Below are 23,069 nucleotides of genomic sequence, written 5' to 3'. Positions count from 1 at the left end.
TTTGTACCAAGAACTTCTGATTTTGAATAACAGTGGTGAATTGTGTGGTTTGAATATGTAAGATAAGTTTAAAATGTTTGTCTTGAAAGGGAGAGAATTCTGGGCAAATTATGCTACGAATTAAAATTGAGATGTAGAAATTAAGGGAACATGTTCAATTACTTTAACTGAAATAAAATTATACCCGTGAATATTCATATTTTTTTCATAACCTCGTATACTAGGACATTACGAAAAATGGTGTCGATCCGGACAATGCTCTGTCCATTCCGGTTTCTGTGTAAATGCTTACACAGCATTGTTAACTTCCGGATCTCAGCTGTTACCGTTCATCACAACTCTGCTCCGGACAGGTATATTTTTTCTGGTGAGACTTTGACACTTCTTGTCATGGTGCTATCATATGTATTCATAGCTGGTACCCGGTGGTTAGTCCTATACTATCTGATACTAGTTTCGAAGATTCATATCGAGATAAACGTTTATTTTCGGATATCTACTGTTTAATGTTCATGTTTGTGGTTCGAAAATCAATAATATAAATATTAAATATCTGAAAATAAAAAAAAAAACGAAAACCAGGATATGAACCGTCGAAGGCATATATTATAGGACTTAACTGGAGATCGATCCGGCATAAGTTAGAATAAATTTTGATGAATGCTTTATTTAACGTTTCGCATCAATTGATCACGGAACAATATTGTCAATATCATTAATTCATAAGAGATTGATTTTTAAAATTATTTGCATATCATTTCATTGTAGTGTTGTTGACTTTTCGTCAGAGCTGTGTGATACACATCAACATGGAACGAGATTCGCGAGGTGGGGTTAGTCCACGGACACTGCCCGAGCCACAGAGGGTTGAGGTGAGAACCTTGTTTTCAATAGGAAATACGCATACGAATCTATAATAATCTGAAAGATTTGTGTTTGACACACTGGTTCAGTGATATAGAAATTTGATTCATCAATGCTGTCCTTAAATTATGATCTTTTTTGTTCACTGTTTGTCATTTTGCATCAGCAGCTTTCAGTTTACAGGTACATTTTGTAATCAGTCACAACGTGCCTGTCATATTGTATATGGTAAATTGTGTAATATAATATTTTTGAGATAAGCTATTCTGTGCAATGAAATGCATTAATAAATATTGATGTAATGTACATGATTGTATATTAACAAGCAACATGTCTATAGTTAAATAAATGCATGGTTGGTATAATGTAAGGTGTACCTATTCTCTGATGTCCTATACATTGACAAGGTTTGTCTGCCATGAGCATGGCTACAGAGACAAGGAAATTGATTGTAACTAAAACGATCAGTAAAATACGACTAATTATATAACAGCATTAATGGCTACCACGGACAACCTCCCAACAGTACCGTAAGATCAAGTATAAATGGAGTGTTATGTAACTTGTGATTGTACATTAGGGTGACGGCTCCCCTCTGCCGAGCAGTCTAGATGAAAGCAGGAGGAACCCACAACGTGTCCAAGCAAAACCATTTTCCATTAGCTTTGAGGTTGACATCATCCAATTAGTACTCACCATCGTATCAATGGCCACTCGATTCTGGCTACTAGGCTTACCAAGGGCAGTTGTGTAAGTATATTGGTAGAAAAAGGTGTGTGGTAGAAGAGAGTGAGATACTCTGGATTCTGGCTACCAGGCTTACCAAGGGTAGTTATGTAAGTATATTGATGGGGAAAGGTGTATGTTTGGAGAGAGCTAGGTACTTTGGATTCATACCACAAGGCTTAAGCTTACCCAGCATAGTTGTATAAGCATAAGTGCATTGGGGGACAGGTGTGTGTCGGTAGAGAGTTATCTATGTTGGATTCTGACTACCAGGGCTTACCCAGGGTAGTTGTATAAGCTCAAGTACTTTGAGGGAACAGGTGTGTGTCAGGAGAGAGTTAGGTACCTGGGATTCTGACTACCAGGGCTTACCCAGGGTAGTTGTATAAGCTCAAGTACTTTGAGGGAACAGGTGTGTGTCAGGAGAGAGTTAGGTACCTGGGATTCTGACTACCATGCTTACACAGGTGTATGTTGGGAAAAAATTAGATACTCTGGAATCTGACTATTAGGCTTACCAAGGGCAGATGTGCGAGTATATTGGAGGGAATATGGGTTTATTTTTGTAGAAGAGAAGTACTTACACACGTCTTACCTAGAATAGTGTATACAATACTCATATGTTGATGGTTCTTCTGTGTTTCAAAAAAATTTGTAGATAGTACACTTGTATATTCAATTATTGTACCATATTGTTAATGTAGTATATTTTGTTGTGTAAATAAACTTTATTTTTTTTAAATTTAGGTTTGATGAACTGCACTTTGCTAAGTTTGCCACCCTTTACATGAAGAAAATATTTTTCTTTGATGTTCACCCACCACTGGGCAAGATGCTACTGGCTCTCGTCTGTAAGTTTTGATTTAATATAACATAGATCTATACACAAGTAGATTTATTTCACTTGTAAAATAACAAAGGGTTTTGTGAAAGATTCCTTCTTCTCACTTGACTAGACTGTATGAGTTATCATACTCCTACGTAGTAATCAATTTGTCTGTGATACTATGTGTGCATCCATCTGTCCGCCCTTCAGTCTGTCTGATTGTCCATCCATGTTCAAGATCACTCGATCACTTGTTAATAAAAAGCTTGTGTAATAATTATCAAATGAAGTCCTCAACAGATTTAATTCAGAACCTCACCATAGCATGACAACACCAAGGGGTACACCTGATTAGATTTTGGTGCTCATTGGTCAAAGTTAAAGGTCAGAGGTCACCCTTGACTACTTTGGTACTTTAAGTAAAGAATTAGTACCCTTGTTGAAATTTTATGTCCATAGCATAATTTTGCTTTCATTCAACTAGGATAATGAAGCTTGGTCATGGGTTATACATTAGCTATACTGATGGAATGTGCAGTATACCAAATTCAGTGCTTGGAACCCCTTCATTATAGAATTTTTGTCATTTGTTGAATTTTGTATCCAATAAAAATTTTCAGGGAGTATTCATCAGTTTCAATGATACTCTTGTTTCTTACTTATGAAACTTCACAGATATTTACTTGCATGATATCAAAATATATGTCAGTAGTAGAAATTTGTTTGATCAAAATTTGAATTGCTTGAATTATAGCCCATTCATTTTTCTATTTCCTGCACCTTTTTTGAAAATTAAAAAAAAATCATACAACAGATTTGAATCTTTAAGTGAAGCAGTGCTTTTTTTTCTGGCAAATAACTTATCAGGATGACTTCAGACAACTCCATGTGTTGATCTTTGTGTAGTCTAGAAAGATTCTGACAGTCCTTGTCAGATGTAAATTATAGTCTACTTTTCCCTAGGATCACTTTTTAATATTTTGATGAAAGTTCTTCCTCTAGGTGAATTCTAGATTTGGTTTGTCTGTTTTTCTGTCAGGTGGATTTTGTGGATTTGACGGTGAAGCTAACTTTGCCAGGATTGGAGAAGGTAAAATATTATTCATTCATGCAAATGTTTATTACCCAACAGAAACACTTGATGAATTAAATTTGATTTGAAGGAGTAGAATTTGACAATAATTTGATGATGATGATGGTGTATGATATGTTATGATATGTGTCTGATATGATGGTGTATATTTTATAGAGTACCCAGTGACATTCCCTATATATGGTATATGTGTGAATGTTTTACAGAGTGACATTCCCTATATATGGTATATGTGTGAATGTTTTACAGAGTACCCAGCGACATTCCCAGTTTATCAACTCAGACTGTTGCCAGCTCTCCTCGGAAGCTTAACTGTGCCATTGGTGTACCAGATAGCAGTGGAACTTAGACTGTCTAGATGGGCTGCACTGTTGGCCGGAGCTTGTGTCCTTTTAGGTAAAAGCCTGCAAATTCTAACAATAAATTTGTATCGTAAACTTTTGATTCTGTATGAATTATAGTTGCTAGGAATTAGAAATAAGTTGATTAGTCCCCCAACGGGAACCAGGAGGGGGCTATAGATTTGCTGTCTTTACATCATTCTGGCCATCCTTCTGCTGCATTGTCTAGGTTCTCTCTCCTAGGGTCCTTGTCACTGGAACTTCATACTTTGGGTATGTGTTCACTTTGGTAAGGGTATGTGTCTTGTACCATAAAAAGGTCACTCTGTCATATATTTGACCTTTTACCTACATTAAAGAAAAAGTTTGTCTAGGCTTAATCTACTAGTGTTTTGAACTTCTTATGGGGTATGGATTCGTCTTGAAGAGGTGGTGTGTTGGTCTGGTAACACTAATTTGCTGAATCATTTTCTTTTATTTTCTTGTGTACTTCAGTTTTAATTTCAAAGATAAATGTATCTTGGTTTTAGAATTTCAAGCTCGATAATAATTGCCATAATTCTATTGCTGAAAATGTTGTTGTTCCACAGATAACGCTCTTCTCACCCAGTCCAGGTTCATGCTCATGGAGGGCATGATGGTGTTCTTTCTGTGTCTTTCCCTCTTTAGCTTTCTCAAGTTCAGGAACCTTGCCCATAAGTAAGTAATATTGGCTATTTTTGGAAATGTTTCTGTCAATTTAGGGAAGAGTATAATACATTGATTACACCACTGATTATTTATGTTGTAGGGAGTTTTCTATCCAGTGGTGGTTTTGGCTGTGCTTAACAGGTGTGGCCTGTACATGTACACTAAGGTAAGTTTGTGTATCTGTTGTGTTAGTGAGTTTGTGTACCTGTTGAGTTTGCGTACCTGTTGTGTTAGTGAGTTTGTGTATCTGTTGTGTTAGTGAGTTTGTGTACCTGTTGTGTTAGTGAATTTGTATACCTGTTGTGTAAGTGAGTTTGTGTATCTGTTGTGTAAGTGAGTTAGTGTATCTGTTGTGTTAGTGAGCTTGTGTACCTGTTGTGTTAGTGAGTTTATGTATCTGTCCTGTGAGTGAGTTTGTGTATATGTTGTGTTAGTGAGTTTGTGTACCTGTTGTGTTAGTGAGTTTGTGTACCTATTGAGTTTACGTACCTGTTGTATTAGTGATTTTGTGTATCTGTTGTGTAAGTGAGTTTGTGTTTGTGTATCTGTTGTGTTAGTGAGCTTGTGTACCTGTTGTGTTAGTGGGTTTGTGTACCTGTTGTATTAGTGAGTATGTGTATCTGTTGTGTTAGTGAGTTTGTGTATCTTTTGTGTTAGTGAGTTTGTGTATCTGTTGTGTTAGTGAGTTTGTGTATCTGTTGTGTTAGTGAGTTTGTGTACCTGTTGTGTTAGTGAGTTTATGTATCTGTCCTGTGAGTGAGTTTGTGTATATGTTGTGTTAGTGAGTTTGTGTACCTGTTGTGTTAGTGAGTTTGTGTATCTGTTGTGTTAGTGAGTTTGTGTACCTGTTGTGTTAGTGAGTTTATGTATCTGTCCTGTGAGTGAGTTTGTGTATATGTTGTGTTAGTGAGTTTGTGTATCTGTTGTGTTAGTGAGTTTGTGTATCTGTTGTGTTAGTGAGTTTGTGTATCTGTTGTGTTAGTGAGTTTGTGTACCTGTTGTATTAGTGAGTTTGTGTATCTGTTGTGTTAGTGAGCTTGTGTACCTGTTGTGTTAGTGAGTTTGTGTACCTGTTGTATTAGTGAGTTTGTGTATCTGTTGTGTTAGTGAGTTTGTGTATCTGTTGTGTTAGTGAGTTTGTGTATCTGTTGTGTGAGTGAGTTTGTGTATCTGTTGTGTTAGTGAGCTTGTGTACCTGTTGTGTTAGTGAGCTTGTGTACCTGTTGTGTTAGTGAGTTTGTGTACCTGTTGTATTAGTGAGTTTGTGTATCTGTTGTGTTAGTGAGTTTGTGTATCTGTTGTGTTAGTGAGTTTGTGTATCTGTTGTGTTAGTGAGCTTGTGTACCTGTTGTGTTAGTGAGTTTGTGTACCTGTTGTATTAGTGAGTTTGTGTATCTGTTGTGTTAGTGAGTTTGTGTATCTGTTGTGTTAGTGAGTTTGTGTATCTGTTGTGTGAGTGAGTTTGTGTATCTGTTGTGTTAGTGAGTTTGTGTACCTGTTGTGATAGTGAGTTTATGTATCTGTTGTGGGAGTGAGTTTGTGTATATGTTGTGTTAGTGAGTTTGTGTACCTGTTGTGTTAGTGAGTTTGTGTATCTGTTGTGTTAGTGAGTTTGTGTACCTGTTGTGTTAGTGAGTTTATGTATCTGTCCTGTGAGTGAGTTTGTGTATATGTTGTGTTAGTAAGTTTGTGTACCTGTTGTGTTAGTAAGTTTGTGTATCTGTTGTGTGAGTGAGGTTGTGTATCTGTTGTGTTAGTGAGTTTGTGTATCTGTTGTGTGAGTGAGTTTATGTATCTGTTGTGTGAGTGAGTTTGTGTACCTGTTGTGTTAGTAAGTTTGTGTACCTGTTGTGTTAGTGAGATTGTGTATCTGTTGTGTTAGTGAGTTTGTGTATATGTTGTGTTAGTGAGTTTGTGTATCTGTTGTGTTAGTGAGTTTGTGTACCTGTTGTGTTAGTAAGTTTGTGTACCTGTTGTGTTAGTAAGTTTGTGTACATGTTGTGTTAGTGAGTTTGTGTATCTGTTGTGTGAGTGAGTTTGTGTATCTGTTGTGTTAGTGAGTTTGTGTATCTGTTGTGTTAGTGAGTTTATGTATCTGTTGTTTATATCTTATTTATCTGTTCATGGTTTGACTGTTTCAGTATCAAGTATGTTGGATTTTTTACGGCCCTTATAGTGGTGACAATGATGGTCAAGGACTACTGGCACATGCTGGCAGATATCAGGATCAGTGATGTAAGTGACCAGGCTAGAAAAATTGATTGGCAAGCAAATCAATAAAAAAATTACAGGCCAAAATGTAGGTTCTTTTGGGTCATTGGACAATAATTTTGTTCGTGGTGTTACTGCTGGACATGGTAAAATCTTATTGTCCTTGGTGTTACAGCTAGACATGTTAAACACTTCTTGTCCTTGGTGTTACAGCTAGACATGGTAAACACTTCTTGTGATTGGTGTTACAGCTAGACATGGTAAACACTTATTGTCATTGGTGTTACAGCTAGACATGGTAAACACTTATTGTCCTTGGTGGTACAGCTAGACATGGTAAACACTTCTTGTCCTTAGTGTTACAGCTAGATATGGTAAACACTTCTTGTTATTAGTGTTACAGCTAGACATGGTAAACACTTCTTGTTATTAGTGTTACAGCTAGATATGGTAAACACTTCTTGTTATTAGTGTTACAGCTAGACATGGTAAACACTTCTTGTCCTTAGTGTTACAGCTAGATATGGTAAACACTTCTTGTCATTGGTGTTACAGCTAGACATGGTAAACACTTCTTGTCATTGGTGTTACAGCTAGATATGGTAAACACTTCTTGTCATTGGTGTTACAGCTAGACATGGTAAACACTTCTTGTCATTGGTGTTACAGCTAGATATGGTAAACACTTCTTGTCATTGGTGTTACAGCTAGATATGGTAAACACTTATTGTCCTTAGTGTTACAGCTAGACATGGTAAACACTTCTTGTCATTGGTGTTACAGCTAGATATGGTAAACACTTCTTGTCATTGGTGTTACAGCTAGATATGGTAAACACTTCTTGTCATTGGTGTTACAGCTAGACATGGTAAACACTTATTGTCCTTAGTGTTAGAGCTAGATATGGTAAACACTTCTTGTGATTGGTGTTAGAGCTAGATATGGTAAACACTTCTTGTGATTGGTGTTACAGCTAGATATGGTAAACACTTCTTGTCATTGGTGTTACAGCTAGATATGGTAAACACTTCTTGTCATTGGTGTTACAGCTAGATATGGTAAACACTTCTTGTCATTGGTGTTACAGCTAGATATGGTAAACACTTCTTGTCATTGGTGTTACAGCTAGATATGGTAAACACTTATTGTCCTTAGTGTTACAGCTAGACATGGTAAACACTTCTTGTCATTGGTGTTACAGCTAGATATGGTAAACACTTCTTGTCATTGGTGTTACAGCTAGACATGGTAAACACTTCTTGTCATTGGTGTTACAGCTAGACATGGTAAACACTTCTTGTCATTGGTGTTACAGCTAGACATGGTAAACACTTATTGTCCTTGGTGGTACAGCTAGATATGGTAAACACTTCTTGTCATTGGTGTTACAGCTAGACATGGTAAACACTTCTTGTCATTGGTGTTACAGCTAGACATGGTAAACACTTCTTGTCATTGGTGTTACAGCTAGACATGGTAAACACTTATTGTCCTTAGTGTTACAGCTAGACATGGTAAACACTTATTGTGTTACAGCTAGACATGGTAAACACTTCTTGTCATTGGTGTTACAGCTAGACATGGTAAACACTTATTGTCCTTGGTGGTACAGCTAGACATGGTAAACACTTATTGTCCTTGGTGTTACAGCTAGACATGGTAAACACTTCTTGTCATTGGTGTTACAGCTAGACATGGTAAACACTTCTTGTCATTAGTGTTACAGCTAGACATGGTAAACACTTATTGTCCTTGGTGTTAGAGCTAGATATGGTAAACACTTATTGTCCTTAGTGTTACAGCTAGACATGGTAAACACTTATTGTCCTTAGTGTTACAGCTAGATATGGTAAACACTTATTGTCCTTAGTGTTACAGCTAGACATGGTAAACACTTATTGTCCTTAGTGTTACAGCTAGACATGGTAAACACTTATTGTCCTTGGTGTTACAGCTAGACATGTTAAACACTTCTTGTCATTGGTGTTACAGCTAGACATGGTAAACACTTATTGTCCTTAGTGTTACAGCTAGACATGGTAAACACTTCTTGTCATTGGTGTTACAGCTAGATATGGTAAACACTTCTTGTCCTTAGTGTTAGAGCTAGATATGGTAAACACTTCTTGTCCTTAGTGTTAGAGCTAGATATGGTAAACACTTCTTGTCATTGGTGTTACAGCTAGACATGGTAAACACTTCTTGTCCTTAGTGTTAGAGCTAGATATGGTAAACACTTCTTGTCCTTAGTGTTACAGCTAGACATGGTAAACACTTATTGTCCTTAGTGTTACAGCTAGACATGGTAAACACTTCTTGTCCTTAGTGTTACAGCTAGACATGGTAAACACTTCTTGTCCTTAGTGTTACAGCTAGACATGGTAAACACTTCTTGTTATTAGTGTTACAGCTAGATATGGTAAACACTTCTTGTCCTTAGTGTTACAGCTAGATATGGTAAACACTTATTGTCCTTGGTATTACTGCTGGACATGGTAAACACTTCTTGTTATTAGTGTTACAGCTAGACATGGTAAACACTTCTTGTCCTTAGTGTTACAGCTAGACATGGTAAACACTTATTGTCCTTGGTGTTACAGCTAGACATGGTAAACACTTCTTGTTATTAGTGTTACAGCTAGACATGGTAAACACTTATTGTCCTTGGTATTACTGCTGGACATGGTAAACACTTCTTGTTATTAGTGTTACAGCTAGACATGGTAAACACTTCTTGTCCTTGGTGTTACAGCTAGACATGGTAAACACTTCTTGTTATTAGTGTTACAGCTAGACATGGTAAACACTTATTGTCCTTGGTATTACTGCTGGACATGGTAAACACTTCTTGTTATTAGTGTTACAGCTAGATATGGTAAACACTTCTTGTTATTAGTGTTACAGCTAGACATGGTAAACACTTATTGTCCTTGGTATTACTGCTGGACATGGTAAACACTTCTTGTTATTAGTGTTACAGCTAGACATGGTAAACACTTCTTGTCCTTAGTGTTACAGCTAGACATGGTAAACACTTATTGTTCTTGGTGTTACAGCTAGACATGGTAAACACTTCTTGTCCTTAGTGTTACAGCTAGATATGGTAAACACTTATTGTCCTTGGTGTTACAGCTAGACATATTAAACACTTATTGTCCTTAGTGTTACAGCTAGATATATTAAATATCTTATTGTACTTGGTGTTACAGCTAGATATATTAAACACTTCTTGTCCTTAGTGTTACAGCTAGATATGGTAAACACTTATTGTTCTTGGTGTTACAGCTAGACATGGTAAACACTTCTTGTCCTTAGTGTTACAGCTAGACATGGTAAACACTTCTTGTCCTTAGTGTTACAGCTAGATATGGTAAACACTTATTGTCCTTAGTGTTAGAGCTAGATATATTAAATATCTTATTGTACTTGGTGTTACAGCTAGATATATTAAACACTTATTGTCCTTAGTGTTACAGCTAGACATATTAAATACCGAGGTATCTTATTGTTCTTGGTGTTACAGCTGGACATGGTTAAACATTTTTTTGTGCGAATCTTCTCCCTGGTTTTCATCCCATTGTGTATATATGTATCCTTGTTCTACATCCATCTGAACACACTGACGAAAGCTGGACCTCATGATAACGTGATGACCAGTGGATTTCAGGCCAGTCTGGAGGTAGGTCTGCTGAAATTGAGGGTAGATTAGAACGACAGTAAGTCTATATAACACTAATGAGAAAGGGGGAAGAGCTATGAAAGCTCAACTGATATATGGGAGAGGAAATTGAAACAGCTTTATATCTACATAGACACTACTGATAAGGGGGGCTGGAGGGGAGGGGGTAGAACAGAACTACTGTAAATCAGTAATGATATCCAAATGTCACTGATATACAGAGGGATACATTACCACAACTGTAGCTCTATAATTATAACACATTACTGATATACATGGGAGGAGATAACAACAGCCAAAGATCTGGCATGATAACATGCCACTGATAAAGAGGGGAGGAGATTATAACAGCCAACGGTTATTGTGTATAACAATAACACTATACTGATTGAGATACAGGGGAGTTGATTACAACAGCTGAAGGTCTATAGTCAAAACACACTACTGATGTACAGGGGAGTGCAGTTTGACCAAGGCGTCTAGATTTGATTACAGAAGCAGACATGAAATAGTATGTTCACATGAGTTTTCCTTGGGTTGTCCAGGTCTCCAAAGTAGGAGCTCCATTGCCCTTCCTGAGCGGCAGGGGCAAGGGCAAAAAGGCTAGAATTCTGTTCCACTTTGATCTGATGCATCCCTGGGTCTCAGTTGCGGGGGCCCAATATTGAAAGCAAATTCTTTAAAATCAGTCTTCTTTGTAGGAATGCCTAGATCCAGGCTCTTTGGTCTGAAGCAATCTTGAATGAAGGAGACTTTTATGTAGATTGTTCTGCTGCTCCCCTTGGAGCATATGTATAGGGTCTGATGGGGAAATTGATAGAAACCTTTAGAATTTCTTTTCCTTTTGTTTGGATAATGCAGTTTTAGCTAAACAAAACATGGTAAGTGATACAGGCCCTATGGTCCTCTTGTTCATTACATTATATATTTTATGTGATTTAGTTGTCAATGTAGTTAACATGGTGTTACTTAATTTGAAGGGAGGCCTGGCTGCACTGACAAAGGGTCAACCCCTATATGTGTCGTACGGCTCACAGATCACGCTGCGCCTCACTCATGGGATCACTGGAGCTAAACCCTGCTGGCTTCACTCTCACCAACATGTATACCCAGTACGGTATCCCGACGGGCGTGGGAGCTCCCATCAACAACAAGTTACATGTTACTTCTTCAAGGATGTATACAACTGGTGGATTGTAAAACACCCAAACAGGTCTGTGCTTCATGTCTGAACTTATCCTGTAGAATCTGGACATCTGGATGAATCTATTAATATGTAAAGATACTGTCTGTCAACATTAGGTATTCCTTGAAATTCAACCTCATGTGGACAATCTTTCTTGGACAGGCAATGCCACTTAGAACAGACTATTCTACCTTGACAGACAATGTCACCTGTTATCAATGTTAATGTTATTGGGGACAATCTTACTTGAACAGGGTGTCTTATCTTTACAGAATATGTTACCTAGACAAAGAGTTTTATCTTTACAGATGGTGTTACTGAGACAGAGAATTTTATCTTTACAGATGGTGTTACCTAGACTGTGTTTTATCTATATAGATGGTGTTACCTTGACAAAGTTTTATCTTTACAGATGATGTTACCTAGACTGTGTTTTATCTATATAGATGGTGTTACCTTGACAAAGTTTTATCTTTACAGATGATGTTACCTAGACTGTGTTTTATCTATATAGATGGTGTTACCTTGACAAAGTTTTATCTTTACAGATGATGTTACCTAGACTGTGTTTTATCTATATAGACGGTGTTACCTAGACAGAGAGTCTTATTTTTCTACATTTTAAAGGTGATAATCAGCATAGCTAATTAACATATCTATCCATCAATGTTGTGCTGTTAGATATCATTAGTTCAGAGAGCTGTTTATTTTTTCTGTAGGGAATCCTTGGTAGTGGATGAGCCTCCCCAGGCTGTTAAACATGGTGATGTGGTACAGTTGGTCCATGGGATAACTAGCCGAGCACTGAACAGGTGAGAAAAATCTTGTTACATGTATGAACAGGTGAGCATAATGTAAATATAGGTGTAAATAGGTACGGAACAGGTGAGCATAATGTAAATATAGGTGTAAATAGATACGGAACAGGTGAGCATACTGTAAATATAGGTGTAAATAGGTACGGAACAGGTGAGCATAATGTAAATATAGGTGTAAATAGGTACGGAACAGGTGAGCATAATGTAAATATAGGTGTAAATAGGTACGGAACAGGTGAGCATAATGTAAATTTAGGTGTAAATAGGTACGGAACAGGTGAGAATAATGTAAATATAGGTGTAAATAGGTACGGAACAGGTGAGCATAATGTAAATATAGGTGTAAATAGGTACGGAACAGGTGAGCATAATGTAAATATAGGTGTAAATAGGTACGGAACAGGTGAGCATAATGTAAATATAGGTGTAAATAGGTACGGAACAGGTGAGAATAATGTAAATATAGGTGTTAATAGGTACAGAACAGGTCAGAATAATGTAAATTAGGTGTAAATAGGTACAGAACAGGTGAGCATAATGTAAATATAGGTGTAAATAGGTACGGAACAGGTGAGAATAATGTAAATTTAGGTGTAAATAGGTACGGAACAGGTGAGCATAATGTAAATACAGGTGTAAATAGGTACGGAACAGGTGAGAATAATGTAAATTTAGGTGTAAATAGGTACGGAACAGGTGAGAATGTCTAGTTATTGGTATAAAAAGGTGAGCCTTATGATAATGATGTAGCTGTTCAAGTTTTAATTTTGTCTGTGATACAGTATATTACTAATTAACCCCTCTCCTTATTGTCCTGACATAGCAGCTCACACTCGGATTTTGTCTGTAACAGAGTATGTTGTTACTTATCCCTTACTTTCCTTACAGTCATGATGTTGCAGCTCCAATGACTCCACAGAACCAGGAGGTGTCTTGTTACATTGACTATAATGTATCTATGCCAGCACAGAACTTCTGGAGGGTGGTAAGTACTGGTTTTTTTTTTTAACAGGTCAGGATAACAGGACACTGGCTTTATTAATGTTGATAATGACAGATGATGCCCTTTTCACAACCTTTGCTAATGTTGATAATGACAGATGATGCCCCTTTCACAGCCTATACTAACGTTGATACTGACAGATGCTGTCCTTTTCACAATCTTTGCTAATGTTGATAATGACAGATGATGCCCCTATCACACCCTATATTAATGTTGATAATGACAGACGATGCCCTTTTCACAACCTTTACTAATGTTGATGATGACAGATGATGCCCTTTTCACAACCTTTGCTAATGTTGATAATGACAGATGATGTCCCTTTCACAGTCTTTACTAATGTTGATGATGACAGACAATGCCCTTTGTTGATGTTAACGATGCCATTATTTACCCCCTTACAATTTTGACAAAATTAATTATGATTCTTGATTTGTCTGGTACAAACTTCAAGAAAATTTTTGTTTGCCTTATTTTTTTTTTTATTTATGTTGTTGCTTACACTGTCTTAAAGACATTTTGTTTTATTTGCAGGAGATTGATAACCGTGATACTGATGAGAACACATGGCAGACTATCAAAAGTCATGTAAGATTTGTCCACATGGACACTCGACAAGCCCTGAAGGTAAAGTAAATAAAAATTATGTTGTCCTATAAGATATTGTGTGTTTGAGGTGTATATTTGTATATGTTTATTTAACCTTGTTATTTGCAGGCTACAGGTAAACAGCTGCCAGAATGGGGGTTCCATCAGATAGAGGTCGCCACAGACCGCGTGACCGTACAGCCCGGCACTGTTTGGAATGTGGAGGAGCACCGTTACACTACAAGTGAGTTGGTAATATACTGTATACAATATACACAGTGTGCCTAAATTGACTCCAATCTCTTTACAGCTCCTGTGTGACAAGGCTTTGTCACTCAAAAGTTGTTGTAACATGTAAAACCGACATGCATGTGATGTTATATTTGATTCTAATGAATGAGTTATTTGTTTGTAAATATCTGCTACCTAGATCCAGAGAAGGAACAGCAGGCCCGAGAGTTAGCCAATACAGAGATGATCCCTCTCAAGCCCACACACTTGTCATTCTGGAGGAAATTTTTTGAACTCCAAACCAAGATGTTCTTCTCCAAGATTGATATTGACATGGAACACAAGTACAGCTCTGGACCTTTGGACTGGCCCTTCCTCACCAAGAACACAGCCTACTGGATGTCTCCTACATCCAATGTAAGTAGAGAAACCCTACTGGATGTCTCCTACATCCAATGTAAGTAGAAAAACCCTACTGGATGTCTCCTACGTACAATGTAAGTAGAGAAACCCTACTGGATGTCTCCTACGTCCAATGTAAGTAGAGAAACCCTACTGGATGTCTCCTACGTCCAATGTAAGTAGAGAAACCCTACTGGATGTCTCCTACGTCCAATGTAAGTAGAGAAACCCTACTGGATGTCTCCTACATCCAATGTAAGAAACCACATGATGAAAAGTCATCCTTCCAACCATAACCTTAATTCCCTTTGGTCAACAGGGGAGCACAGTCTTATGGCGAAAAATGATCCTTCATTGCGTTCTGCTATATCTTTAACACCCACTATTTAGTCCAATCAGAGAATCCAGTGGCCAGGTCCAACTTTTGCAAATGAATCATCCTATGGCCAAATTCAGTGCATATTACTTCAGTGGTATGTGAACCAACTAATGGTCAGTTTATATATTTCTGATTGGGGCTCTTGACCTAGAGTCAGGCTCCTATGTTGGCTGTTTGCTAAAATCCTAACAGATAATGTGACTATATTTCAGGCCCAGATCCACCTCCTCGGGAACCCTGTCATCTGGTATTGTGCTTCACTCTCCATCTTCATCTACATTGGACTTTTTATCCTTTACCTCATGAGAAGAAGACGTGACATATTTGATTTGACTGAAAGTAAGTTTCCTTTTTTTTGGTCTTCCAATATTTTTACCTTTTAAAGCAAATTACAAGAAAGTACTAACTTGTAAAAAAACTCCTGAAACAGTTTTATCTTTTCTTCTCCAAAATAAACATACTTTTATCAATGTTAGAATTTGTTTCTTTCATCCTAATACATTGTTGCGAAGATGAAGTTTTTTTAACACCAAAACAGGTTTTTCACCAATCTCTTTGAAACTTGGTAGGCTTATTAATTATTTTTCCAGAGAAGTGTCTTGATTTTGTCAATTTTTTTTATGTGTTATAGCCGTCTGTTTTTATCATGATTTAGATATGTCTATAGATCTCCTAACACAGCTTATTGTGGAAATTGTTACCATTACCTAAAGTTCTTTTTTCCTTATTGGAGTTATTGGTTTTTTCCACCTTACACAGACACCACATCATACCTCAAAGGAACCCTACAATCTACCTTAAAGGGACACTACAAAATACCTTAAAGGGACACTACAAAATACCTTAAAGGGACACTACAATCTACCTCAGAGGGACACTACAAAATACCTTAAAGGGACACTACAAAATACCTTATAGGGACATTACAAAATACCTTATAGGGACACTACAATCTACCTCAGAGGGACACTACAAAATACCTTATAGGGACACTACAAAATACCTTAAAGGGACACTACAAAACACCTTATAGGGACACTACAATCTACCTCAGAGAGACACTACAAAATACCTTATAGGGACACTACAATCTACCTCAGAGAGACACTACAAAATACCTTATAGGGACACTACAAAATACCTTATAGGGACACTACAATCTACCTTAAAGGGACACTACAAAATACCTTATAGGGACCCTACAATCTACCTCAAAGGGACCCAACAATCGATCACAAGGGAACCTTACAATATACCTTAAAAGGATCTATTGTTCTGTCTCATACTAATCTCGCATTAAATCTTATATGAAACGGAAATTTAAATGAAAACTTTGCTGATATAACCTAGACTACTAACAAATATTTGTAAAAAGGTGATTTTCTTGGATCACTATGAAAAAAAACACTTACAGGGCATGCCCACCTTTGTAATGTCTATGCAGGTGATGCCTCTTAATAATGACATCAGAGTAAAAACAATGAGAACAAAAAGTGAAACAAAGTTCTGATAGGTGTTGTTATAAAAGTGTTCATAACAAAATTGATTGTAGTTATGTAATCAGTGATTTACCTTGAGTTTGTTGACTGGAATCAGTGTTTATTTATTACAGATGAGTGGCACCATTTCCTGTTCTTCGGCGAACTCCTTATAGGTGGATATTTCTGCCACTACTTGCCCTTTTTCCTGACAGATAGAACCCTTTTCATGCATAGTTATCTCCCATGTGTTATCTACAAGATCCTGTCTTTGGCAGCTGTTGTGGACCATATTTACATCATCTCCCGCAGGTGAGTAATGTCACAGGTAAATATCTCCCACACATATATACATCAATTCACATGTGTCTGTTACCCGCAGGTGTGTCCTGTTAGGTACTGTGTGTCACAGGTAAATATGAACATCATCTCCCACAGATAGGTACTGTCACAGGTAAATAAGAACATCATCTCCCACAGGTAGGTACTGTCACAGGTAAATATATACATCAATTCACCACAGGTGTGTCCTGTTACAGGTATATCTATATCATTGTGTGTCCTGTTACAGGTAAATCTATACCACAGGTGTGTCCTGTTACAGGTATATCTATATCATTGTGTGTCCTGTTATAGTCATTTACATACCTTGGTAAACATCTGTCACAGCTAAATATACAGGTAGTTCACGGCACCATGTTTTGTTCTGCAGGTTTGCATTTGCGCCAACAATTGTTAGCAGTATTTGTCTGGGCCTTGTATCAGCAGCAGTGTGGGCCTTCGTCAAATTGGCTGTATTCTCCTACGGAAGCTCTGGCCTTTCACCAAATGACATTCAGCATCTTACCTGGAAGGACACCTGGGATTTCCTTGTTCACACTGATCAATGATTTTGAGATCCTTTGGCAGCTTAAGAGGGGAAAGGAATATGATAGTAGAGCTTAGAAGCAGCTTTTATGACCTTGTGCCCTGTCAGCAGATTAAGTTCTGATAGATCAAAGAGATTAGAGATCTGTGCCTTTTTTTGCCCCAGTCATTATATATTGTGGGGGAGGGGATAGTCATGGGGAGGGGGTAGCCATGAGGGGGCAGGGGATAGCTGTGAAGGGGGTGGGGGAAGGAAGATAAATCTTCTGTTGTGGAGGAGGGGAAGTACATAATAGTGTTACACATATATGTCAACTTCTGTCTTGTACCATCGTAAATCAATATCAAGTTTTCATTTTTAATAAAACTTTACACAAAAGTCTACAATACCTTAAATGAAAGCATGTTTCAGGGCACCAAGATTGAAGTCACCGTTACTATTTTTAGAATTCAATATCAACTCTATAGCATGTTTTTTACAAAGGTATTTTGATGAAACTGTAAATAAAGGTCAACTTAAATATTAGATGGATTAATACTGGGTTTCCAGGTCAAGGTAACTATTTATAGAAAATCATCAACCAATCCAACGACATCACTTTAGTGACTCCATTTTTAGATTTTGATTGAACTTTACAAAAGGTCAAACAATATTATGAGAACACATAAATTTGTCACATAATGATACATTGGAGCCAAGGCATACATGTCCTGCTGACATTGGAGCCAAGGCATACATGTCATGTTTTAGTCACACATTCTTTATTGTAGATCCATGAAGTGCAGGTCGACTGGTGAGAGTGAGAATGGTCAGCATGTAAAATATAATTGATATAGATCGTTATTATTTTGATTTAGTCATAAATGTTGTGTTCTGTCTATTCTTGTCTTACACCTATTGCTTTAGACTGGGGTTAGCCTTTGATACTGTTGTTTAACATACAGTTTTATGTTAGAAATAGCAATCACAGAAAGTAGCAGGCATTGACAAAATACATGTGATGTTTGTGTACATGTGATGTATGTGTACATGTGATGTATGTGTACATGTGATCATGTGATGTATGTGTACATGTGATGTATGTGTACATGCGATGTATGTGTACATGTGATCATGTGATGTATGTGTACATGTGATGTACATGTCATGTATGTGTACATGTGATGAACATGTGATATATGTGTACATGTGATGTATGTGTACATGCGATGTATGTGTACATGTGATCATGTGATGTATGTGTACATGTGATGTATGTGTACATGTGATCATGTGATGTATGTGTACATGTGATGTATGTGTACATGTGAAAAACATGTGATGTATGTGTACATGCGATGTATATTTGATACATGTGATGCATGTTATGTACATGTTATACATGTGATATACGTGCGAGTTTTTTGTTCTATTGTAAAATATTTGATGGTTGTTTGATTCTACTTTCATTGATAGCCATTAAATCCCCAGTGAATATTTCCAATATTACAGTCACTTAATGAACCATTCAGACCTCTATAGCTCCAGTCATACGTACAACTTACTGTAGCCTTGTTGGTTTTACAGTCCTCTATAGTTCCAGTCATATGTACAACTTGCTGTAGCCTTGTTGGTTTTACAGACCTCTATAGCTCCAGTCATTGTACGTACAACCTACTGTGGTCTTGTTGGTTTTACAGTCCTCTATAGCTCCAGTCATTGTACGTACAACTTACTGTGGTCTTGTTGGTTTTATCTGTACAAGACTATCAAAGATTCTTGTCATGTTTTTTTGTATTTTTATTTATTGTGTATATGAAATGTTTTTCACAAGCTTTCTTACAATTTTCTCAAATTTTACATCATGTTTTTTTTACAACTTTTTCACAAACCATATGAAGTATGTCCCTTAATTATTGCTAGTGATACTTTGTACAAAACTGCCTATACATAATAAAACATGAAATTTAATTATAAGCTTATGTCTGAACCATGAAAATAAATAAAGATAGCATTTTAAGCCACAGACTAACAGAATTTAAGATAGATGGACAGACATACTGATAGATGATGGACAGACATACTGGTAGATGATGGAAAGACATACTCATAGATGGACAGACATGGTCATAGATGGAAAGACATTTTGATAGATGGAAAGACATACTAATAGATGGACAGATATTCTAATAGATGGATAGACATACTGGTAGATGGACAGACATACTGGTAGATGATGGAAAGACATACTCATAGATGGAAAGACATACTTATAGATGGACAGACATGGTCATAGATGGAAAGACATTTTAATAGATGGAAAGACATACTAATAGATGGACAGATATTCTAATAGATGGACAGACATACTGGTAGATGATGGACAGACATACTAATAGATGATGGACAGACATACTGATAGATGATGGACAGACATACTGATAGATGATGGACAGACATACTGGTAGATGATGGACAGACATACTGGTAGATGATGGACAGACATACTAATAGATGATGGACAGACATACTGGTAGATGATGGACAGACATACTGATAGATGATGGACAGACAAATTGATAGATGAATGAGAAGAAAAAGAAAAGTAGACATACAAAAAAAGAGAAATACATATCAATAGTTAGACAATAATTTGGAAAAATAGAGAGATTCAATCAAAATGAATGAACAGGCAAATCTTTGTGATGAAACATTAAAAGGATGGACAGATAATTGGATGGACAATCAGATACAGGGGTTATGATATATAATGGAGGATGTGTATTGTTATGACGTAGAAAGTAAGTGGAAAAAACATGAAACTGAAAATGTTCACAGAAAGTACTGGTTGCTTAAGTTTACAAGTGTTTTATTGATAGAAAGACATAATTAAAAAAAGAAAGGAAAGACCTGATAAATATTTGAGGCAGGTATTTAACATTTCAGATACAATTAAATATCTGTAAATGGTTTGTGCTTGACAAAGTCGTAACATTACTTCAAAAAGGTGCTGTCTGAAAGCTGGGTAATTTTAAGAGGTGCAGTCTGACAACCTGGTTGATACCATTATTTCAAGGGATGTTGTCTGACAACAGGGTTGATACCATTATTTTCAGGGATGTTGTCTAACAACAGGGTTGATACCATTATTTTAAGAGATGTTGTCTGACAAAGTCATTTTTAAAAAATTTTTACTGCTATTATGTGCAATAATCTGTGAATGTGCCTTATAAAATAATGTTTTTTTCCATGTTTGATGTCATGTGTAAGATCATTTCATGTCTTGAAAAAGTCATTTTGTAATTTAAACCACACACTTTATGTGAATTTATTAGTTTGGTCTGTAATCTCTTCTTGAATGAGGAATGGGAGTGATTAAGTGATCGGAACTCTACATTCCAGAAAATTAACAATTCTAAGTGTTATTGTCTTAATATTGTTGTGCTTTGATTCAAATGATTAACATTGTAATAGAAGCTGGTCTCAAGTGTAATTGTCAGAGTGGAGGAAAATCTCTCACCATTCATTGACTCGTGTTTAGAGTCATTTCCACAGGGGAGACCACTCTGTCACCATTCATTGATAGGTGTATGGTGCCATTTTTAGCTTTACTGGTCCGAGGGACTGATGAGCCATACTGTGATGTCTGTTGTCATTAAGAAATTTCTACTTGTCATGAACAAACAGGGCAGATTTTGACCAAATTTGGTCTGAAGGCTTTTTTTGGGAGAAGGGGAACATACTTTGTTTAAACGATGGGTCCTGATTTCCTGGAGCCTGAGGGGCAGCCCCAAAAAGGGAAAATTTGCAAGTTCTTTGAAATTATACTCCTCAAGTAGGAATGATTGGATTTTTCTTAAATTTGGGTCGAAGTGAAGGGAAATCAATTTTGTACGAAGAGTGGGTTTCAGCCCACTTGGGCAGGATGGGCAGTGCCTAATAGGGATAATAGAGCAAATTCTTAAAACTTTCCTTCTTTAGGAATGATTTGATTTTGCCCAAAGTCGGTCTGAAGTGCTCTTTGGGTAAATAGGAATCATATTGTATAAACAGTGGATCTCAGCCCACTGGGGCCGGAGTGGCTGGGCTTGGTCAGCAGGGGAAATAGAGTAAATTCTGTAAGATCCAGCACCTTCCTCCTGTAGGAATGATTTGATTTTGCCCAAAGTCAGTCTGAAGTGCTCTTTGGGTAAATAGGAATCATATTGTATAAACAGTGGATCTCAACCCACTAAGGTGGGAGTGGCTGGGCTTGGTCAGCAGGGGAAATAGAGTAAATTCTGTAAGATCCAGCACCTTCCTCCTGTAGGAATGATTAGATTTTGCCTAAATTTGGTCTGAATCATCCCTGAGTGAAGAGAACTTTATATACCAATGTATCTGACCTTTCTTGGGATGGGGCCTTCTAAGGAAAATAGATACAAGTCTTTTCAATACTTTTCCTTTAGCTTAATCAAAGCAATTTCAGTAAAATACAATTCAGCGATACAATATGCTTACTAATGACTTATTTATGATATTCAGTTTTTTGCTGTTATTAACATTTTATAACTATATGAATATTTTTATCATGCAATTGTATTTTATTATGCATTAAATTTTTTCTTAACATTTTGAAATTGTTTCATTTTTTCAATTGTGGACAATTGTGTGTACTTTACCATCTAATTAACTTGACAGCTCTGTAGCTGTATGTAAACTGTGTGATGGAACTGCAGCTGTGTGTAAACATCCTGACAATAATGTAACTATGTAAACCTCCTAATAGGACTACAGCTGTTTGTAAACATCCTGTTTGTACTGTAGCTGTACAAGGTGTCTAATCATACTGATGGTACTACAGCTGAAAACAAACATTCTGATAGAACACAGCTGTATGTAAACATCCTGATTGTACTACAGCTGTGTGTAAACATCCTGACAATAATGTAACTATGTAAACCTCCTAATAGGACTACAGCTGTTTGTAAACATCCTGTTTGTACTGTAGCTGTACAAGGTGTCTAATCATACTGATGGTACTACAGCTAAAAACAAACATTCTGATAGAACACAGCTGTATGTAAACATCCTGATTGTACTACAGCTGTGTGTAAACATCCTGACAATAATGTAACTATGTAAACCTCCTAATAGGACTACAGCTGTTTGTAAACATCCTGTTTGTACTGTAGCTGTACAAGGTGTCTAATCATACTGATGGTACTACAGCTGAAAACAAACATTCTGATAGAACACAGCTGTATGTAAACATCCTGATTGTACTACAGCTGTGTGTAAACATCCTGACAATAATGTAACTATTTAAACCTCCTAATAGGACTACAGCTGTTTGTAAACATCCTGTTTGTACTGTAGCTGTACAAGGTGTCTAATCATACTGATGGTACTACAGCTGAAAACAAACATTCTGATAGAACACAGCTGTATGTAAACATCATGATTGTACTACAGCTGTGTGTAAACATCCTGATGGTACTACAGCTGTATGTAAACATCCTGATGGTACTACAGCTGTATGTAAACATCCCGATGGTACTACAGCTGTATGTAAACATGCTAATTGTACTAGAGCTGTATGTAAACATCCTGATGGTACTACAGCTGTGTGTAAACATCCCGATGGTACTACAGCTGTATGTAAACATCCCGATGGTACTACAGCTGTATGTAAACATGCTAATTGTACTAGAGCTGTATGTAAACA

General features: G+C 36.9%; 1 protein-coding gene across 1 annotated transcript; it reads left to right on the top strand.

Moving 5' to 3' along the window:
- Positions 1–809: 809 nt before the first annotated feature.
- LOC132546058 (protein O-mannosyl-transferase 1-like) lies at positions 810–17,559 on the top strand. The gene is made up of 18 exons (XM_060209755.1): positions 810–872; positions 1,445–1,614; positions 2,338–2,441; positions 3,456–3,506; positions 3,759–3,905; positions 4,441–4,549; positions 4,641–4,706; positions 6,682–6,775; positions 10,275–10,430; positions 11,411–11,643; positions 12,336–12,428; positions 13,323–13,419; positions 13,972–14,064; positions 14,155–14,269; positions 14,456–14,673; positions 15,250–15,376; positions 16,650–16,827; positions 17,228–17,559. Exons 1-18 carry the CDS (start codon positions 810–812, stop codon positions 17,403–17,405), a joined length of 2,292 nt encoding a protein of 763 aa, XP_060065738.1. The 3' UTR covers positions 17,406–17,559.
- The last annotated feature ends 5,510 nt before the right edge of the window (positions 17,560–23,069 follow it).

This window comes from Ylistrum balloti, unplaced genomic scaffold (assembly GCF_031769215.1).
Source record: "Ylistrum balloti isolate Yb309-2 unplaced genomic scaffold, AGI_CSIRO_Ybal_v1 Utg369874, whole genome shotgun sequence".
Lineage (NCBI taxonomy): Eukaryota > Metazoa > Mollusca > Bivalvia > Pectinida > Pectinidae > Ylistrum > Ylistrum balloti.
The sequence above is the reverse complement of the archived record's forward strand: the minus strand, read 5'-3'. Positions and strand labels throughout refer to the sequence as shown.

Bases quoted from the DNA above. Each gene is read 5' to 3' on its own strand.
- LOC132546058 (XM_060209755.1), top strand. From the start codon at position 810: ATGGAACGAGATTCGCGAGGTGGGGTTAGTCCACGGACACTGCCCGAG. The intron at 4,550-4,640 runs GTAAGTAATATT...TTTATGTTGTAG, and splicing joins TTCAGGAACCTTGCCCATAA to GGAGTTTTCTATCCAGTGGT. The intron at 10,431-11,410 runs GTAGGTCTGCTG...CTTAATTTGAAG, and splicing joins GATTTCAGGCCAGTCTGGAG to GGAGGCCTGGCTGCACTGAC.